The 22,304-nt window shown below is 38.4% G+C and overlaps 1 protein-coding gene across 2 annotated transcripts in view; it reads right to left on the bottom strand.

The window, feature by feature from the left end:
* The window catches only part of NALCN (sodium leak channel, non-selective), a 354,786-nt gene that overhangs the window by 51,299 nt on the left and 281,183 nt on the right, over positions 1-22,304 (bottom strand). Inside the window, exons 19-27 of one of the 2 annotated variants that reach the window (XM_028837267.2) lie at positions 15,338-15,424; positions 9,235-9,336; positions 8,728-8,797; positions 5,857-5,948; positions 5,646-5,768; positions 3,040-3,096; positions 2,676-2,796; positions 2,448-2,579; positions 1,279-1,446 (exon numbers count right to left, since the gene is read on the bottom strand). In XM_028837267.2, coding sequence (XP_028693100.1) covers positions 1,279-1,446; positions 2,448-2,579; positions 2,676-2,796; positions 3,040-3,096; positions 5,646-5,768; positions 5,857-5,948; positions 8,728-8,797; positions 9,235-9,336; positions 15,338-15,424 — 952 coding nt within the window. The remainder of the gene's footprint in view (positions 1-1,278; positions 1,447-2,447; positions 2,580-2,675; positions 2,797-3,039; positions 3,097-5,645; positions 5,769-5,856; positions 5,949-8,727; positions 8,798-9,234; positions 9,337-15,337; positions 15,425-22,304) is intronic. The other variant, XM_028837268.2, reaches the window with a different exon arrangement.

A 22,304-nucleotide genomic window follows, 5' to 3' on the forward strand; every position in this document is an offset into this window, starting at 1 on the left:
TCTCCTCTAAAATTTATTAGTGATCAAAAGATTCATGTACATTAGTCGTCAGGTGATACTTTCTTTTAATTCCAGCTGTGTGAAGAGCCACCGTTTTATGGTTTTGCATAAAGAAAACAAGAATTTTTAAACACATCTTTAAAAAAAATCAGCAATTGGGAGACTGAGGTGGGTGGATCTCCTGAGGTCAGGAGTTTGAGAGCAGCCTGGGTAACACGGTGCAGCCCCGTCTCTACTAAAACGCAAAAAATTAGCTGGGAGTGGTGGCACGTGCCTGTAGTCTCAGCTACTTAGGAGGCTGAGGCACGAGAATCACTTGAACCCAGGAGGTGGAAGTTGCAGTGAGCTGAGACTGCACCATTGCACTCCAGCCTGGGTGACACAGCAAGATTCCGTCTCAAAAAAAAAAAAAAAATCAGCAATGATATACCTCTAGTAACATCACAATCTATCTCTAAAATACATTCGTATCAACCACAACTAGAGCTGTTTTCTCATTACAGGTATGTCTCTAGAAAGCAAGATCCAAAACGAGCCTATGTAAATTAACTCATGCTTCTCATGCACAAGCAGACCTCATCAATAATAAAAAGAATCTTTTGATCACTGTTTTGTAAGGCAAAGCTCTTTCTGTAACAGATTGTGAACAATGAGCCTCTTTCTTGTTGTTTTATCTCTGGCCTTGTGTTCAGAAGACCCTAAATCAACATTTGCCCAGCTAAAAAGTACGTTTTGCCCCCTCAATCATCTTTGTAATCACTCATTACTGTAATGCTGAAGTTACTTAAAGTGGGTTATACCTGTATGTTGCATTTTAAAAGTTGTTTTGTGTTAACACTCCTGAGATCTAGAGAAGAATTCTGTGCTATACTCTTTCAAGAACACACAGAATGAAATTAGGAGCCCAAATGCATGAATTCCTAATCCCATTTGTGGAGTACACGGTGTTGAATCTTCTTATCCTTCATTTTCAGATGGGAGGAAACTAAAACCCAGAGTATAACTTAGAGTCAAGAGGTAGGACCGAAAGAGTCAGCAGATACGAACTCTTTCAAATCTCAGAGTGCTTCTCTTTAGGTGAATTAAATAAACTCCTACGCCAGAGGTGCCCACGGGTAAAGTGTTTGAAGGTGCATTGTGTTTTGTTAGTGCCTCTATAACCCTCTGGCAATAACCAAAACTATTGAATTGACCTTGATAAGCGAGACTCACTTTTTCCTCATTAGCTACTAGAGTTGGACTACTGTGAACTGGAATCAAAGGATAATTCTAACATACCAGAAAAATTTCCTTGAAGCCGCTGAAAAGTTCTCGAACAACTTTCCTCATCTGGGGCACCAGTTTGAATATGCGCAGAGGTCTCAGGCACCGAAGGACCATTAGGAGCTGAGCTCCTGATTCAGCAGGTACATTTTGAGGCATCCAACAAAGAAATATCAAGCTCACCTAAAGGGGAAAAAACAACCTCTGGAATTTATACAATTCATCTCCTGCTAGTTACATTTTCTGAGAGCGAACCGGCCACAACTTTTCATTTAGCAGAGATTCCACTCACTGGTTGTACGTGCAATCTGTTAACTTTAAACAACAAACCTCATCTGGACTTGCTAGATACCTCAGAGGAAAGTCATCATGTGTATGCAGGAAAGAAATGGAGGTGTCCACACCGTGTGTGCGTGTGTGTGTGTGTGTGTGTGTGTGTGTGTGTGTGTGTGTGTACACCAGTGCATTCTTTTAACTTACTACTCTGGAGGCTCCGCTGATGTCAGTATGGCTGGAATTCCTTTTATCAAGGTTACTGCTATTTTATCAATGATCTGCAACATGCTACCTGTTAATGATCACAATTTTCCTTGTTGTGTCTGCAAAGACAATGATTTCATGCCTTCTTGGACATACAGAAAAAATAAAAAATTCTTTGAGCCCATTTCTGTGGTTTTCCAGCCAGTTTTACTGGACAGTTGAATGGGCACCTACCTGCTATAGCCAGGTATTTTATGCATTGGAATCAGGAGAGAGGTCCAATCACAATCACTTTAGTTGGCTTTCAACAATAAGGGGCTCATAATCAATAACATGGTTTATATGAGACAAACCTTTTTTTTTTTTTTTTTTTTAGTATAGAAGCCATAAGATTTGTGGGATGCAAACTAGGTTTGCTATGTTAGACCTTATTTGTGTATGTCTCATTCATACATAAAATTGTGATTAGTGTATTTGAACAACATAACTATCCATAGATATTTATGATGCTCTTAATTTAGATTTTACATGCATGGCCCTTATTTGTATATAATGAACTATGAACTACTCTAGAGTCCATTTAAGAATTCAGTTAGGGAATCTAAACCTCTGTGACTCATACTATATCTTGCACTTATACCAAGAAATGAGGAGATTTTACAAAACCATTACATTTTTCATTTAGGAAATAACCAAAAACTTACAAGATATATAAATATGTCCATTACTCCACCAAAGTCTCTGATGACAGCAGTTGGAGTGAAAAATAAGCCATCTGCCATAATCTTCAGATTAAGCTCAATGCTCATGAATATCACAAACACATACTCAGCAATCTGAAATGGGCAAAAGGCAGTGTGGTTACAATGAACGGAAAAACGGCAGGTCAGTATTTTACCTCCTAGTTGTAAGCTGAGATTTAGCAGCGGTACCTGCAAAGTAGGTGCATGCATGACTCTTCGAAACGGGGACTCAAACATCATGGAAATGCAAGAGCAGATGGTTACGATGATCATGACCCAGTCCAGGTAAGTGACCAATCCCAGCAAATCACTGCCAAAGACCAAACAAAATTGAGAAACATAAAGGTTCCAGGAAAGGCTTCTAAGACTTAGAGATGATGGCTTCTGTGGCTCTATCAACATGACTGGTATTTTAAAAACATCTTTCCCCAATCATCTATTTCACAGCACTATGTAGCAAGAAAACAAAAGAGAATTTTAATATTTGTATGCAGCATAAAACAGTACATGAAAACTTCAAATGTGCATAGAAAATGAAGTTTTTAATGCTTACTAAAGTTGATGGTACTTTGTATTTTTCACAGCTCCTGTGACAGGGTCTGTTTTAGATCTGTAAGAGAACACATATATAAAATTCTGCAACACAGCAAGCATGTTTTAACTTGCTAAAAATCATATTTGCAAACATCTACCTAAAATCTCTTGTACATCCTCTCTACAATGTCCATTATAAAATATGTTAACTGTAGGTGACTCTGGAGGTCAGAGAACATTAGACGAAAGAAAAAATCCAAAGAATTTGCAGTTGATGCTTATGAAAATAAAGTTTTATGTTTCTCAAAATACTTGATTTTAGACCTTGTGACTTTGTTCAGAATTTTCTAACATGGGTAGTACCAAATTAAATTTTGACTTTCATTTAAAAATACTCATTTAAAATCTTTGTCTTAATAGCTCAAGAATGTTCGTTCTTTGAAATTATTTAATTAAATCTCCACAATTTAAATAGACTTCTTCCTCCTGCATTTAACTGTGATGTTGTAGAATGATTATTTAGAATTTCTTGGAAGGGAGATTCATTGTTTCTACTTTCAGGAAGCCTGTGAGCACTGTCAATGAGATTGCTTACAGTCTTTGCGTATGTGTCCCCAGTTACAACAGAGTCTTCATCAATTGTAATCAACATCAGCTGCCTTGCTGATAAAAGGGAAATTCCACCACACTAAGTGAAGTGGAGAATTAGCCATGAGATGTTAAGGTGCAGGCAGCCAACAGGGTAATTCAAGATAAAAAACCTACTTCGAGAAGTGATCAAATCGATCTCTAAACTGGCATTTTCTTCCTTTACTTTGAAAACTCATGGAAGATTTTAATAATTATGACTCAGTTGTTTTAAATTGTGAAAGTCTTTATAGAAGCAGAAAGAACAACACTCTGGCAATCAAGAGACAGCCAGGTAGTAGCTGGGTCCCTGAGCAAAGCCATCAACTTCTGCACGCTTAAATGTCCTCCTCTGTTGAAGAAGGGGGCACACAAATGACACTGAGTGGTCCCTGAAGTCTCTTCCATCCCTGAAATGTTATAATAGTTTGTATTAGTTTCCTTGAGCTGCTGTAACAAAGTACCACTGGTGCTTAAGACTGGGTGGCTTAAGCAACGTAAGTTTATTTTCTCATAGTTTTAGAGGCTGGAAATCCAAGATCAAGATACCAGCTGAGTTGGTTCCTTCTGAGGGCTGTGAGGGATAACCCTGTTCCAGGGCTGTCTCCTTGACTTGTGGACAGCCGTCTTCTCCCTACATGTCTTCGCAAGGTCTTCTCTCTGTGTATGTCTGTGTCCAAATGTTCCCTTCTTATAAGGAAACCAATCATATTGGATTAGGGCCCACTCTAATGACCTCATTTTAATTTAATTAACCTGTTTAAAATTCCTATTTCCAAATACAGTCACATTCTGAGGTTCTGAGGGTTCAGACTCTACTATATGGATTTTGTTGGGGGAGAACAATTCAGTCCATAACAGATAGCGATTATTATATGCTACTAATTAATAACAAAGAAATCAATTTACTTAAACGATGGCATCAGGGACAGTCCAACTACATAATGGGAACATGGAAAGTTTTCTCATTTCCTCCATGACTCTTAATGTCTTCGGAATATTTACTTAAAGGTACCGATATGGTTTGGCTCTGTGTCCACACCCAAATCTCATCTTGAATTGTAGCTCCCATAATTCCCACGTGCTGTAGGAGGGAACCAGTCAGAGATAATTGAATCATGGGGGCGGTTCCCCCATACTGTTCTTGTGGTAGTCAATAAGTCTCATAAGATCTGATGATTTTATGAGGGATTTCTGCTTTCACTTCTCTCTCATTCTCTCTTGCCTGTGCCATGTAAGATGTGCCTTTTGCCTTCCACCATGATTGTGAGGCCTCCCCAGCCACGTGGAACTGTGAGTCCAATAAATCTCTTTTTCTTTATAAATTACCCAGTCTTGAGTATGTCTTTATCAGTAGTATGAAAATGGACTAACACAGGTATGCTTGACAAAAATCCATTTCATCCATTGGTTGCCCATCAAACTTGGCTTAGGTGTCCACAAATACAGTGTCTTCAGCATTCACCCTACTGATGGCTTCTTACACATTTCTTCCATGTTGGTAGAGTAGAGACAGCGGACAGTGGGTTTCCTTCATATAACAGTTGGTAATGAAAGCACTAGTCAACTTTACATTATTCTCCAATAAACCAGTTGAGGTATTTTTACCACAAAGAAACTACAAGCCTGATGGAAGACATGGACAATGACCTTCATTTCACCATGTCCTTTAGTCTCCTTTCGTCTCAGTATTTCCAAAATAAAATATGGAGTTAATAATGCCGATATAAATGTATCAGGAAACTGCTAAAATGCACAAACAAAAATGGCTGTATTGTGTTTTATCGATGCGAGTTTTCTATAAATGTTAACTACTTGCGACCTTTGTTTGTTTTCCACCTGGTCGGGTGTTCAGCAAAGAGGAGCAGCATGATTAATTAGTCCACAGTTTATTTTGTGACCCCATTAGGATTACATGTTCCTTCTTCTTCATATGACAACACCCCTGCTGTTTGCATGGCTCAGGCCAAACACCTGGCTGAAATGAAGTGTACTTACGCGTTGAAGCGTGCTCGGACCACCACCCGGCAAAAGTTTCTGAACCTGTGTTCTCTCCCGACGATGAACAGGGGCTTATCGAAGTACGGGTGGTTCTCTCTGAGTTCCTCTTCTTGCACTTTCCTTGGAGGAGAAATTCGTGGGAGAATAAGGCTAAGGGAAATGTTGCCATTCCCAAATGAGAGCCATGGAACACTGCAGCAACCTGTACCTTTTCATCTCTGCTTGCTCCTTTTTCTCCTGAATCATCTTTATCTCACTGTCTTCTCTCTGTGCATTTCTGTATCTCACTGTATTGGAATGCTAGAAACAAATTAAAAGGGGGTATGTTAAAATAGGAGGGTTTTGAATGCAAAATATATTATCAGTTAAAAAAATTAAAATCACTATCTCCCTCGATATAGAGTATAAATATTAATTATATATATTTACTGTTAAACATATATTTATGCTAAATGTATATTTTATAATATGTATATTTATACTAAATGTATAGTTATAATATGTATATTTACACTAAATGTGTATATTTACAATAAATATATTTATACTATATTTACAATAAATATATATCTATGAGTTGTATATATTTACAATAAGTATGTATATTTACACTAAATGTATATATTTACATTAAATATGTATAAACTAAATGTATGTATTTACATTAAATATATAAATTTACAGTATATATAAGATTAAATATATATCTTTAATGGCCACAGTCTTCATAGCAAGAGTATTTTTTCCTCTGAAAAGTAATTCATTCAGCACATATTGACTGAAATCCTATTACGTGCCAGGCACTGTTCTAATGTGTGGGATATGGCAAGTGGAAACAAAATATCCTTGTTCTCATAGGATGTTCTAGTCAGTGGGAAACAGATAAAAAATAATTCAAAATAAGTATATTAGAGGATGCTGAGTGATCTGATTTTTTTTAAAAATCACAGTGGGTGAGAGGAATAGAGAGGCATTCACAGGCTAGAAGATTGTGATTTTAAGTGAACAGGTCAGGGTAGACCTCAATATGAAGGTGCTATCTGAGGAAAGACTAGAAGGATGTGAGGGTGTAGGTTGTGGTAGGGCTGCAGACATGTGTTCTTCCACAGCTGGGAGCAGGCCCGGCATGTCTACACATGGAACAGCCGGGATGCCAGTGTAGGTAAATCTAAGAGAGGTGAGCAGGCCATGTGGGCCCTTCACAGACCTTTAGATGGACCCCATGGAAGGTGCAGGGCCAGAGTTCCAGTAACTCAGTAGATTTTATAGAAAGCTCTCCTTAGACTTAATTATCTGTGTCTGCTATCATTCAGAATAAGTGAAGAAGTTAAAATTCTCTAATTTAAATCTCCCCTTTGTGGGAGAAAAGACCTTATAAGAATTTATTGGAAATGATCAGAACCCCATGACATTTTGCTATGGAGAAGGTGGGAGATGGATTTTGCTCTACTTCTAGATGAAAGATAGGGTAGGAAGTCTCTGAAGAAGTAAGCTCTGGCATTTAGACTATTCAAACAGGGCCTTTGCTGTCTATGTTTAAACACATTATTTTCAAAGACATGTTCTGATTTGATTCTTATGTAGGTTGTACATTTCGGTTGAAATGCATTGATGGCGCTTTGAATGAGGGTTGCCTCTTTGACTTTTTACCTGAAAATGTTCTCCGTGCAATATGGCTGACTCTGCAATTCTAAGTGCACAGGCCATGTGTTGGATTTGATGGCAATTCCATGTCAACAATATGGTAGCCAATCAGATAGAGCTCTGGATATTAAAAATCATGGCAGTAACAGATCTTGTGCCAACAAGAACCATGTCTATAGGGTACTGGTGATACCAGGTGTTCTCATTGCCAACTTCTAGCTCTTGATTTTGCCTGGAACACTTAATAAAAACCATCTACTCAGACTAAAACATACAAGTTTCTAAAGAATGAAAGCAGATGTAGTAGGCCAACACTCCAAAAACTCAAGAAATAAGAGGTAAGTGGTGAAAAAGAGAAAAACAAAAGAACCCCAAGGCTTTGCTAACTTTCTCTTGCTAACCCTCCTTTCTCAAGTGCCATCCTTGACTCTGAACATTCAAGACTACTTTTTTAGCCAGTTCATCCAGATTCAACCTAAGGCCTGTCTTTTAATCAGGACTTCATAATTACAGTTATTTAATATGCCTTTCCTTTCACTGTAATCTTTGCATGGTATAGCTGCTGGGCCATCTAACGCTTGGCTTCTATGCATTTTTTTCGTGGCTCCTTCATTTCATTTGGGTCTCTGGGATAACGCAGAGGGGTCTACGATAACCATCATATCTAAAATTCCCAGCCCCCAAATCCCCACCTTTGATTTCTTTACGTGACTTCATTTCACTTTACATTACAAAGCAAATCTGTCACAGTAATGAAGAGACGATGGAAAATAAAAAGAAATCGCTCCAGAAATTCCCTTATATTTTTACGAACTTATGATCTGTCTCCTATTCTAAAATTTAAGCTCCAGGAGGGCATTGAGTCTATCCTATTTCCCCACTGCTTCTCATTCCTTAGAACAGGACCCAGCACATAACAAACACTTGATAACTATTTATAGAACTAGTAAATAAATACATGACCTAGAGTCTTTCTTGGGAAATACTAGCTAGTCTTTGACAGAAAAATTCTTCTAGAAATAAAATTTCACTTCCTCATATAAAAGCCCTGAAATTACAGACCCTTGATCTAGATTCTAGAATATTTGATTCTTAGGGAATATTCAAAGTCAATGATGCAAATCAAACCTATCTAAAATGCTTAAAGTGTCTTTAATTTCAAGTCAAATGCAACTGATATGACACTTTTGTGTTACAATTTTAACTAAGACATGTGCTTTGTGTGGGATGACTGGAGTTTTCTGCTGTTAACAGTTACTTCTGGTACTTGGCTACATAATTCATATCCTGAGTTTCCTGATTCCCTCTGGTATGAAGTCTTAAGGAGACATGGGAATGCGGCAGAAAGACTCCGGCACTGACACTGTCTAAGCAGTCATTTAAATACATTTTCATAATCATGCTTCTGAAATCCAAAGCACTGCTTAAAACTTACATCTTGAGTCAAAGTTTCAAGAGATTTTCCCCTGCTGATCCTCTGGCTGTTTGATCCATGTCTTAGTGACCTAAAACAACCACAGTCACTGGTTAATACATTTCACGATCAAACTCTCCTTTCAAGCAGTGACCATGGTAAATTCAAAATAAAACACTTTTTCTGCTACAACACCACAAATGCCTATGATTTCTTTTCGTAGCAGAAGCTTATACTCTTTCCAAATGTCTTTGATCCCATCTCACAAAATTCAGAATTTTTCCTTCTGATCTTAAAAGTGAGAATTTGGCCATCTCCAAGGAAAAGGATTGTGAAGTAGAGATGTTTTTGAATCTTTGGATCTGAGTAGGTGTTTCATTGTTGTAACAAACAGCAAATAGAACTCGATTCCTCAGCCATGCCTGTCTGGCAGCCAGGGCTGACAGCGGTGGCTGTGTACAGCAACCATTTCCTGTAAAACCCCCTCTTTTTTACAGTCGCTGAAGCCCTGTCTTTCTGAGTATTTACCTGCGCTCTTGGCGGATGTGATGCTGCACGCTGAGGATTGACCTCTCCTTTGCCGGCTGCCCCTCGAATGATCCACTCAGCATGCGCTGTCGGGTGCAAGCTCTAGGAAAAAAAGAAGGAGCCCAAGATAAATGCATGGTTTGTACACTTGAGATGAATAATACATAAGTGCTCATTACTTTTATTATTTTAAAGGCAACACCAATGAAAACAAAGTACAGCAAATAACGTATAATTATAAAGGAAAATGAACTTTACGTTCTGTGTCAAGAACATTTACAAAGCAGAAGTACACGGCTATGAAGAACGGCTGGAAAATAAACAGAAAGCTCCCCTCTTGCCCCTCCTCCTTCTGCCTCCTCCCTCCTCTCCAAAAATAATGGTAGAGCTTCTATCAGGAGGCCATAAGAAGGAAGGCCAGCCTACCCACAGTGATAGGGTTTGGCTGTGTCCCCACCCAAATCTCATCTTGGATTCCCACGTATTGTGGGAGGGACCCGGTGGGAGGTAATGGAATCATGGTGGCAGCTCTTTCTTGTGCTAGTCTCGTGATTGTGAATTAGTCTCACCAGATCTGATGGTTTTAAAAGGGGGAGCTTCCCTGTACAAGCTCTCTTGTCTGTTACCATATGAGATGTGCCTTTCACCTTCTGCTATGATTGTGAGGCCTCTCCAGCAACATGGAACTGTAAGTTAATTCAGCCTCTTTCTTTCGTAAATTGTCCAGTCTCAGGTATGTCTTTATCAGCAGCATGAAAACAGACTCATACACACAGGCAATCATGATGTCGGTTTTGAATTTAAACAAGGTTTCTAATAAACCCCCTTTGGGAAGGATTTGTCCACTCAGGCTTCTGGAATGATGAGATATATGTTCCAAGGAGATTTTGCAGAACTTTAGGAAAACATAAAGTTTAGAAGCAAAAATGAGTCATAAAGAGCAGTAACTAAAGCTGGAATTATGCACAACGATGTAAACATACTTAACATGACTGAACTGTACACTTAGAAATGGTTTAGATGGCAAATGTTATGTGTTGTTTTTAAAATCACCGTTCTAAAAAGAAAGGCACACAGTTTTTGGAATCATTACCTACAGAAACCTCAGTCTGAAGCTTGTGGCTTACTGGTAACCAGTTACCACTTGTTTAAACCATGGAGACTTTTAAAAACATGTTCTCTTTGGACCATAACTGGACTTGTGTTAATTTCAGATTTGCTAATGAGTGAAGACAACTGGGTGGCCTAACACCTGTGGTGTGAACGATTTTGGTGAGAAAAAAAATTATTCTCCAGAAAATTTTCTCCAACTGGGAATGACAGGAATTCCCTTGAGATAGTTGGTAAGTGGCAAGAAAATAACACAAGGGATTAAAAGACTTGTGTGCCAGAAGTTACATTGCTGTGAACCAGTTCGGTGATCTTTGGGCCCAACTTCCTTAGTGGTAAAATGAAGAGAAAGGCTTGCTCTGAAAGACAGCTCACAGGTTGAAAATGCAATGATTTTATCATATGCAAATCTAATGATACTCTATTTGCTCAACACCTGAACACATAATTCTGTCATTTTTTACATATAATTTTCATATTTAATATGTTTCTTAAGATGCATTTGTTGAATGGCTTTGAATAATATGATTACTGTCTGTCTCAGAGTTAAGATCTTTGAGAAAAGGATTTGTATGTGCTTAGCACACTTAAAATAGCAGTGCTTATGATACATGTATAATAGAAGCATTTTTAAGTACTTGAATATAACACGTATTACAGAAGAACTTATTATATAATAATACATCATATAAGAACTTATTATATAATAATACATTATATAAGAACTTATTAAATATGTCATATTTAAGTCCTTAAAAATGCTTTTAATGTGGATGAAGATAATTATGGTGAATATCTATGAAAAACCATACAAATTCACTGAACGTAAATGTATTCTTGGAAACAAACCCCAAATAATCATTATTTTTCATTTACAGCATGAAGCAACTTTTCTACAGATGCATAAATATGTCTAAAGAGAACATTCTGAAAAATCTCATTCCATTATACAAGGAGACCACTGGCCACACACAGGTTCCTGGTGGATGAAGGAAGGACAGCAGATGGAAGTTATAAACCTGAGACTGGATGGTAGATGCAGGAGCAAGGGAAGGGAATAGAAAGGAAGTTTTATAACCCTTTGGCCTGGAGCTGACCTGGACATTGAAACAGGTATAGAAAGATGCCCACGATAGGATGTTTCTGCATAATGAAACAGCCTTGTACTGCCTAAGCCATTGTCACTTTCCTTGGCCATGTAAGAAATTTTGCTATTTTGGAAAATAACAGTGTTGCCAGAAAGCTATGAACTTCAGTTGGACACAATCAGACCTGCTAAGAGGTTACATGTACTCTAATCCAATGTGCCCAGGTTCATACAAAAGGATGGTAGAAGTTTGCTTTATTATTTTTAAAGGAAATACAATGTTACCATAGATAAGCATATACAGTAAGGCAAACCATGAAATACCAAATAGTGTTGTAACATGCACAATATAATGACAGACTGATACAAATGGGTTCTGAAAAGTAACATGAAATGAAAAATGAATATTTCACCTATGTGAAAGCACAAAAAAATGACTTGTTTTATACTCCATGTTCCTACAGTATGTTATTAACCAAGCTTGTTTAATGCTTACGGCATTTTGTTATCATTAGTTATTCCCCTTACTAGGCTGTGAGGTGATTAGGGACCACTTTATCACTCAGCCTCCCATTCCTAGGAAGTTCAGTTCCTGGCCCTCAGGCTGCCTGCTGAACAGAATGAGTAAGTGAAAAGGTGGGGAGGGGTGAGTAGGGAGGGTAGCATCAGGTGCATGGGGACTGTGTGACCCCATCCCTAACTTGCTAGTCTCTCACGGTTCAAAGAAGTCCAGCCTGCAGTGCAGCTGCTGATGGAAAGTTCTGCCTTTTTCTGGAAGCCTAATGGAGAAGATGAGTTGAGAAAACATAAGCTTTAGAAGCACACACTTCTGACTTCAGCTTTTATAAGTTGTGGGACCTTAGACAGGTGATGTGCTTTCTCTGAGCCTCCATTTCTCATATGTAAAATGTAGAGAACAATGCCTTTCCTTCTGACTTCACAGGGAGTTGGAAGAAGTAAAGATGATTATGAATGTGATAGCACTTTGGAAACATCAACACTTTCTTTGAATTTTAGTTGCTATTATTTCCTGTTGTATCTTGTCCTGTGTCATGGTGGATGTTATAACACTCTACATAGCACTGGGGACTGAGCAGCAAGTTTGGCAGAGGATAATAGCAGAAGCTAAGTCTTTTGTGTTCTGACTGATAGTGATGTCCATTGTGGACCCATGCCTCCACCCTCAGAAAAGATACTGCATTGTTATCCCAAACCGAATGTTCTCTGGAATGAACGTCCATAATGGTATTGTGGCAGGCAGGTTTCTAAGATTACCCTGATGACCTCTGGCTCCTGGGTTTCACGCCCTTGGGTACTTACTTCCCTCCCCTTGAATGTGGGTGGCACTTAGTGACTTCCTGTTAAGGAGCAGAAGAATGGGAGAGGTTGCAGAACACTATGACTTCTGTCTTCCTAGAGCTCTCTCTCTCTCTCTCTCTCTCTCTCTCATGCTGACTTGCTCTTGCCCTCTTGTTTGCTTGCCCTGGTGAAGCAAGCTGCATTTTGTGAGGTGCTCTGTGGAGAGTTCCCCTTGGGGAGGAATGAAACCAGCTGGAACTGAAGCCTTCACATCACAGCTCACAAGGAACTGAATCCACTAATAACCATGCGACTGAGTGGGGCTCTTCCCATTCAAGTCCAAATGCATGTAGCTTGGAGAGAGACATGACTAAGTGATGCCCAGATTCCTGACTAAAACTGTGAGATGAAAAACGTGTCATTTAAATCACTTCAGTTTTGGTGTAATTTGTCATGCAGCAATAGATCACGAATGCAGTTACCATCACTGCCTTAAAAAGACTAAGCCTAATGTGCAGTGTGGCTTACAAAGCCCTGTTTAGACTCCCTCTAACCTCCCTTTCTGGTCTCGTCTTTACCAGGAGGAACCTCATTCTCTCCATGCCATTTTCTTTGGTCTTTTATATTCGTCACATACGCCATGCTCCAAAGAGCTCCAAGAGAGCAGGCATTGTCTTTACAATTGTTCATGATTATTTCTCAGCTCTTATCCACAGTAGGTGCTCAATAAATATTTGTGGAATGAATGAACCTTGAAATTCTGTGAAGATCAAATATTTTCTTTTTTGATCACTCCATGCTTCTGAAGCATGAAAATCATCACGGACAAAACAGCATGTGTTTAAAATATACTTTTGAAAGGGGCAAGTTAAATAATCTTAATTTTATCTCAAGTTAGAATATGATGCCACTCAGGAATAATGGGCTGCATACCTACGCTAGAAGAGACAGTAATGAAAAAAAAAAGACATTGCACCTTACAACTGAAAAATGCATAAATCTTTCTCTACGTTGTATGTGAAAGCTATTACGGAAGCCTGAAAGCCAACGTGGAAGCAGAGCAGGCTGTAGCAGGTGAACTTATTTCTATTCCTTTAACTGGAGATCAGATCTGTTGCTGGGAACGTGGTCTCCAGATACCTCCTCTTATAGGAATTGAATACTTGCAAGCCGCACTAGTGAATAACTACAAAATTTGAGACTTCTAATATTTTATATAAGAAATGAGATGCATACATCTTTAAAGTTACCAAGTAATGGACCTACGCAGAAGGAGAAATACTCAAATATTCCATTTGGTTATATTTTGCCACTTTTCATTTTTCATTAGGGTTGAGATGCCTTTTGGTCTCACATAAGCACAAACGAGGTACGTTTTCAGGAAGAAAATGTTCATTTATTTGTCATCCAGAGTAAGAGCAAAGCTAATGGTGCTGGAAAAATACTGTGATCTTCAGGGACAGTCTCACTTTTCTTAGGGGAAAGACTGGGTAGTGTCAGGTATCAAGGTTCTTAACATCTTCCCTAGATCTCTTCATAATGGCAAGTACTAGAAGGCCACTTTTTAAGGAACTCCATCTAGTGGCTTAATATAAAATATTGGCCTGCCTCCTTGGCTTCTGCAACTGGGAGGCACAAGACTTCAAGTGTCTGGTGAAAAATAATGAAGTCTTTTGTCTTGTCTGAGTGAGGAAATTCTGCATTATGCAGGCATATGTAATCCCTTTATTCCTGTTCCCTGGAGGAGAATTACAGTGAGGCATTTTCCTTTTCCCAGTTGGGGTTAATGTTATGCCCTCTCTACCTTTGAAAGTAAAACAAGATGAGGACCCCTGAGGATGATTCAAATGTGGGAATATTCTTCAGCAAACACACATTCCCAGTTGCAAAAATATTACCCCTGGTTTCTTGCCAAGCCTTTGAGAAAAAAAAATATGAAAGATTGATCCTTTTTTTTCCCCCTGCATTGCCTTTGTGCTGTGGAATTTCAATTGCTCCTTATATGACAGCCATATATATATAATCTTTTATGGAGGTTGGGGAAAGAGAATCATGTCTTGAAATTGTCTCTATTTTTCTTGACATTTCTCCATCTAAAATATTTTAAAATTGGCCCAAAGATTATGGTTATAAGAGAGATCTTTGGAGCTTTATTAGCCTTTAAACACCACTAGTTGTTTATAGACACAGTAGCAGGGGGTCCCCGGTTCGTTTCTTCTTTGTCTCCATGTCTTCTTTCTTAATGTCCCAGAACAAGGGTGTGGGAAAAGCCTATACATTCTGTAATGAAAGGGAGAGGTCTATGAGTCTTCGAATTACTTTCACTCATTATAGAAAAGTTAGATTACACAATGCCATCTGGTATTAAATGTAATTACCATCTGAAGGAACGGGAGTATAACTTTGCAGAGCATTCCATTTGAGGGATTTTGCTCAAATCTTGAACTCCACAAGTAATACATTTGGAAGTATTATCCAAGGTTGGTTAATGTAATGTAATCACATTAGCAGACAACAGGAAAATGGTCTTTCAGTGGTAATTATGTAAAACTATGACTGTATAACTAAGAGAATAGATAATGAGTATTTCCTGGAAATGGCTCTTACCTGACTCCACTAGAGTGACAATGTGATCTTCCCAAGTAGAGACAACAGCGGATGCTAATGGGTGAGCTCGTCGGTAATGGCCTCTTGCTGAGATGAGGAAAAAGCTGCATTTTTATCCTAGTGGATACCCCACTCCTTTGTGAGTCAGCCCTGTCCCGAGTAAGTGGATCTGGCTTTTTCATAGCAACCGCGGGTTAGTTCTTCCCAATCTTGTGTTATTCACAAAAATGTTTTCATAGAAAGGCATGTAAATACATGGGCGACCAGAACTTCATTGTAGGCAGAAAATAAAATAAACCTTGAATGTCTTTATCTTATGCACTTATACCCATACTATAAACAAAAAAGAAAAATTAACTCATGAGAAATCCATGCCTTTAGTGCATCTATTAAATTTCAGCATTAAAAATGTCTGCAACCCCGCATCATTCACTGGGATTCAAATTTAGTAACCCAACTACTGACTCAGAAATGTGCAGATTACAATGCAAAGGCTGAACTTTTTACTACAATAAAAGTGAGATTTTGTAAATGTTGCAGAAACTGCATTGGCCAATTTTCAGCAGATATGAATTCCATTTTTTCTTTACTACTTTACTCTCCGGTGATAAAATAACAAAAGAAAGACCTTGTTAAAATATCTTCCTGTCTCCATAGTTTTATCTTTCCCAGAATGCCATATAGCTGGAATCATATGGTATGTAGACTTTTCAGACTGACTTCTTTCACTCAGTAGCATGCATTGATGTTTACACTATGTCTTTTCATGATGATAACTCATTTCTTTTCCATGCTGAATAATCATTCCACTGTCTGGATGTACCATAGTTTGTTTATCCATTCTCCTACTGAAGGATATCTTGGTTGCTTCCAAGTTTTGGCAATTATGAATAAAGCTGCCATAAACATCAATGCATGTCTATGGAGACACATATCTATGTATTTCTATGTTCATTTCTATGTCTGTGGAAACAGTAAAAAGATCATTGGTTGCCAGGGTTTGTGGGGAGGGAGGAATGAATAGGTGGAGTGCAGAGGATTTTTAGAGCACTGAAATTACTCTGTATGATATTATAATGGTAGATACACGTCATCACATATTTGTTCAAACCCATAGAATGTACTACTCTAGGAGTGAACCCTAGTGTAAACTACAGATATGGGGTGATAGTGAGGTGACAGTGTAGGTTCATCAATTGTAACAACTGTACCACTCTGATGGGGATGTTGATAGCTGGGGAGACTGCCTGTGTGGGGGCAGAAGGTATATGGGAAATCTCTGTACCTTTGCTGTATTTTGCTGCAAACCTAAAACTGTTCAAAAAATACTCTATTAAAAAAATCCTCCCACATTTGTTTGGTAAAACTCAATAGTAGCCCTTCTAATCCATAACACTATTATCATCACTTTTGGGTTTATCCAAAAACAATCTATAAATCATCTGCTATCTCATAAAATATATTTTGATTACCACAAATCAGGTACTATCTAAAAATGTATTTATATTATTTTTGTTTTAGTTATATTTTGCCGCTTTTAAATATTTACTATTTTATGTTTTATGCAAAAACATATGCCTACACATCTTGTCTCCTTAGTTTATGGTTGTCTGAATACAGTTAATTTTCATCTATCTACTTAGTTTATTTCCAAATAGCCTTTCAACTAACCTACTAGAGTTTTTAAGTGTCAGGAAAACCTTAAGAAAAAGCCAACAATAAGCAGCCAGGCTTAATAGAATTACAAAGATAAATATTTATGACATTCATTCTCCATACTCTATTTTCTTAAAACTTGGGATTATTCATACCAAATGCTAATAAAAAAATCGCTGCTATCTCAGGGGTTGCCGCAAACCCTAGGCTGCAAGGGTCTCTGTCCTTTCTCTCATCTGTAGGGTCAGTCCAGCACCTTGCCTTTCCACTGAGGAGCCCAGCTCAAAGGTCTAGGGGACGCTGTAAGGCACTCGGGCCCTCCCAGTAGTGTAGAGGGGGTCTTGCTAGTTCTGCCCAGAATGCAGAGCTGCAGAGAAATAACACGACCTTATCCAAAGTTGCTGAATAGCTGGCTAACCTATGGAACAATAATTATGAAAGGAGAACTTTCCAAATGGGAAAAAGCAAATGGTGTGAAATGCCTGGCATGTGAAAGACACTACAGAGATATTTCTTGAATGAATGCATGAGTTCTTAGGGGCACTTTCTTTCAGGAAAGAAATCCAGCTAATGTCATTTACATAACTGCAGATTAGTAAATACATAGTGATTTTATATATATGTAAGTAGTATATTGTATTTATAGTCATTAAATGATTCTTTTAAAATGATGAATAAGAGAAATACTAACTCTATGTCTTTTATTAAATCCATTTAATTTCTGTGTTAAGTAGCATTAAAGACTATTCCTTAAGACTTAAACAATTATTAATATAAGTGCATAGTAAAGAAAGTTACGTTATAAAACCAAACGTCAGAATGCAAACATCATGTGAGACTGAGCATTCGAAAGGTTATAAAGATACTGTCCTCGCTAAGGAGGTACTCATGGCCAACCACGAAAGGATGGAACTTTCTAAAATAATGTAAAATGTTTAATTGTTTTATTTTGACATTTCTCTATTCATTCAGCCTTGCAGGAATGATAATGCATTTTTGCTCAATTTCAGGGCTTTAAATAGAGGAAATCTCAACAAAGGTAGTGACGCTTTTGAAAGCACATTGCTATTTGTTTTTGATTTCGCCTGATGCAGAGAAAAGGTCACTGCCTTTTGAAAAGAAGCTTTCCTTAGTGGAGCTGAATGATATAGTCTAAGTCAGAACAACAACAAATTTAATAGCAATCTTGGATTTTATAATTCAGGTAGTGGAACATCCTCTCTCTCACAGTCCTCTTCAGATAAGTCTTATAAAACAATGACACAGATGCCTGTTTGTGCCAAGTGAATCATCTGCATTTTAGCATGGGCCGGTAGCCTCAAGTTCTGTATAAATGGCCCACTTTTTTTTTTCTCATCAAAGAGTTCTAAAATATATTAAAAATTCATTTCTATTTCTCAAAACATCAATTAATTTTAAAAAGTACAACAACATGAATTAAAGATGATTATACACAGAAATGGGTGATTCTACCCGTGAATCACATACCTCAGGCTCTAGGGCCCTTCCTCTCTGAAAGACTTCTTCCTCTGTGGGCTGGAATTTCCTGTTCATAGTAATGTATATAACATACTTTCTGCCAGAATAATGTGGATCCTGTTTCAAATGGAAGATGGATATTTGGAAATGTGGGTCCCCCCTGAGAACTAAGACCCCTGGCAGCTCTCCAGCTTAATTTCCAGGGCTGAGAGCTGAGGGCTCTGCATCAATATGACTTGACTTGTCCAGGAAGGTAAAGCTGTTAACCAGTCAGCAACTTCATTGTTGATTTCAGGCACTTCCTCCAAATTCATTTATCTGAACTATAGACTGCTGGGCCAACCAACCCGTTTCTCCAGACAATAGGTCACTCAACTGGTCAAGCTAGTCACATACAAATAATTGGTATTCATTAGGATGTTTTGTCAAGACTCTACCCAATGGGGATCAATCCAAAACTTAAAAAAAAAAAACACTATAAAAATCAGTTGTATTTGTTTGTTACAGTTGTGTCTGGTTAAAAATCTAAAAGGCACACACAAAAAATAAATTTCATATGTGAAGAGGACATCATAAGGTCACCATTTGCTTTTCTTCTCTTAGATCACCCAAGTCAAGAAGGAGAATGAAAACAGAAGGGCAAACTCCCTGTAAAGAATGGATTACTCAGATGTTGAACCAAAGCCGAGGGAAAGAACACGGAAAGCAGTGGAGAGGCACCAGGCAAGTCACTTTCCCTTCCTGGTCCTCAACCACAGCACTGCCATCTTCAGAACAGTAACTATTACTTGTCCACACCAGGCATCTTCAATACTCCTCAACTCATACCAAGAATTCTGCCCAATCTCAAATAGACCTCCATCCTCCAAACACTGAAACCCAAACCCAAAACCTTACATATATCCACCTCTGACCTATCCCTTCTGAGACATTATGAAAACAAAGTGGCAGTTTCCCTTACTGGAATAAGTATTAAATTTCACTTTGCTTGGTCAATAGATTATTCAGACAACCTTTTTAAGGTAGATCAGAAAACTGAGGGTCAGGTTAGTGAGTTGTTCAATGTTACAGAGAAGCTTGATGCCAGTCAAGGGGGATTTAACACCAAGTCCAGTGTCCTACAGTAGAACTGGAAGGGCCCTGAAGATCGCCTCCTCCTAGCTCCCATGGAATGGACAAGAGGGTTGAGAATTGAAATTAATTGCCTGTTTACACAGCCAGGCCTCCAGAAACCTTAAGTCAAGGAGTTGCTTTATTTTTTCCCAAATATTTGTTATTTTTTGGAAAGTTATCTCAATACGCTAATACTTCATAAAAGCTTACACTTCTTATATCACTCTGGATTTAAGGTTTTTGTGATTTATCTCTACCTGCACACAAATTAGGACGAATGTCAACCTGTGATGTTTGCCACAATGATCTAGCTCAGGTCTCTTTTTCAAGCCTCCCTATACTGCTGTTACTTACCTCCCTGGCGATGAACCTTTTGGATAAGACTAAAGACAATAATTCTATGAAAATAAAAACACCTAGAAAGTTAAGAGGGATAGAACACTAAAACAGCAGTCTCTGCCAGACTTCTTTTATTTATATCTAGGTAGACCCATCTATTCAAAGATGGAATCTGCATCCTCTTTGTCTTAAAAGCCCTTTCATTTTTTAAAAGCCTTCTTTCAAAATGCAAATGGTCCTGGGAGACCCCACTGCTAAGTTATCCAGGAACCCTGGCAGAGTTTAATGGACAGCAAGGTTGGAGCCCAGGAGAGAGGAGTCTCTAGAGGCAGTAAAAAGACACTGATAAAGTGGTGGAGAGCTTTTTCTCCTTCCCAGTTTTGTGGAAGGTTATTCAAAGCAATTGTCCTGAGGTTACTGCAAATATTTTCCTTTTTTTGTAAAAAAAAAATTCTTTTTCCCCCTCTTCTTTTTCCTTTTAGCTGTTATTGTTCCTTGAAAAACAGTATAAAACGATACAAACACTCACTGACATGGACCCAATCTATTCTTGACTTTTTAACTGATGGATCACATTATAATGAAGGTATGGTATCATTGCCATTACTATTACTACAATTAGTGGTGAAAAGATAAGTATTCCTAAAATATCAGTTTGAGTTTTTGCACTTGCCCTTAATTCATGCAGAAACTAGTGTAGAAGCAATGAAGAAACCATTCGCACAGAACAAAAAGCAAAATGGCTTTCCAAAATCAAATTGGTATTTTAAAAAATTCTAAGGTCTTTTGTTTTTTCAAATTATGGCTTTTTATTTCCTGAGTTTCACAAGGTGATATAGCTCAGGTAGTTTTAGGGCGCTGCCTCTCATTTTGTAGTATGCTAGGCTGTAGTAAAGTATTATTGGCTGTTGAGTATCCCCTAAACTACACTATTGTTGAGCAAGTTAGAGGGGTCTATATTTCCTGATAGTCTTAAAAATATGGCTCATAGGCCGGGCGTGGTGGCTCACACCTGTAATCCCAGCACTTTGGGAGGCCGAGGCGGGTGGACCATGAGGTCAGGAGATCGAGACCATGGTGAAACCCTGTCTCTACTTAAAAAATACAAAAAATTAGCCAGGCGTGGTGGCAGGCGCCAGCTACTCGGGAGGCTGAGGCCGGAGAATGGCGTGAACCTGGGAGGCGGAGTTTGCAGTGAGCCAAGATTGCGCCACTGCACTCCAGCCTGGGTGACAGAGCAAGACTCTGTCTCAAAAAAAAAAAAAAAAAAAAAATTGCTCATGTGCATTATATAATTGAAAAAACAAAAACACTTCTGTATATTTTAAAATCAGCAACTATATTCCTCTTGTACCATGTTAAATAGAAGAATGTAATTTCTAGCAATTCTAGTAATTATTGTGTTTGTGCTTGAAAATAATTTTGAGAATAAATTGGAGACTCTTAGCCATCCAATCTATTCAATTCATTGGGCGCTTATTAAATCAGTTTTCACTGTTGAACCAATCAGCTGAATCTGTCAGAAAAAGTCTGGCTTTATTTTTCAATTCAAACAACATGTAACCACACGCCCTTGTGACAATCACTTTGTTTCTAAGGCCTAACTCTAAGGTAGATAGCTTTGGGAAGGAAGTTATCCATAAAATTGTTACCTGGATAAATAATAAGGCATGGCCCCATGGGACCCTCTTTTTGGAGAAAGCCAGGTGGGAATGGTCTTTTTGCTTGGCAATCCAGAGGATTTTTACATCCCAGATTAATACATACCATAGTTTCTGGATGAGTGAGAGTTTCACCTTTCTTTTGTAAACTGAGAGAGGGGTAAATAAGGACAGGAGGGTGAAAAAGGTAAAGTGACAGATCAGTTTTAAGAAAGAGTTCCTAGGGAGATGAGGTCTGGAAATAGCTTCCTTGCAAGTATCTGTTTCTGCATCTGCCTCAGAAAGTCTCTGGGAACTCGTTGACACAGAAAGCCCATTTACACTGCAAGGCAGTGGCTCTGGAAACATGAGTAACGTCCCTGTAGTTCCTGACTTGGCAGGCAGATTCTCAATGCAGACTAAGAATTATGATGTCCTTGTAGGTAGTTTCTGGCTTGAGGGTGAATTTCTCTTTTTAGTGAGTGGATCAGCATTGCTGTAGAACCCTACCCATGAACTTGTCTGGTGTACATGTAGCTGGAATCATGATCCTGATGTAACATGTGTGATTCAAGGCCAGCCTCACTGCATAATCTGATAGTAATACCAGGATGGAGTTACCAGCCAGTCAGGAGCAAGCCTAAGTTGGGAGTTAGGTTGTCTATTTCGATAAGACCTTGTCTGTTTATCTCATCACATTTTGTGGTGATAATACACAAGCCCTAGAAATACTTATTTTC

The sequence above is a fragment of the Macaca mulatta genome, chromosome 17 (assembly GCF_049350105.2).
Source record: "Macaca mulatta isolate MMU2019108-1 chromosome 17, T2T-MMU8v2.0, whole genome shotgun sequence".
NCBI classification, from domain to species: domain Eukaryota; kingdom Metazoa; phylum Chordata; class Mammalia; order Primates; family Cercopithecidae; genus Macaca; species Macaca mulatta.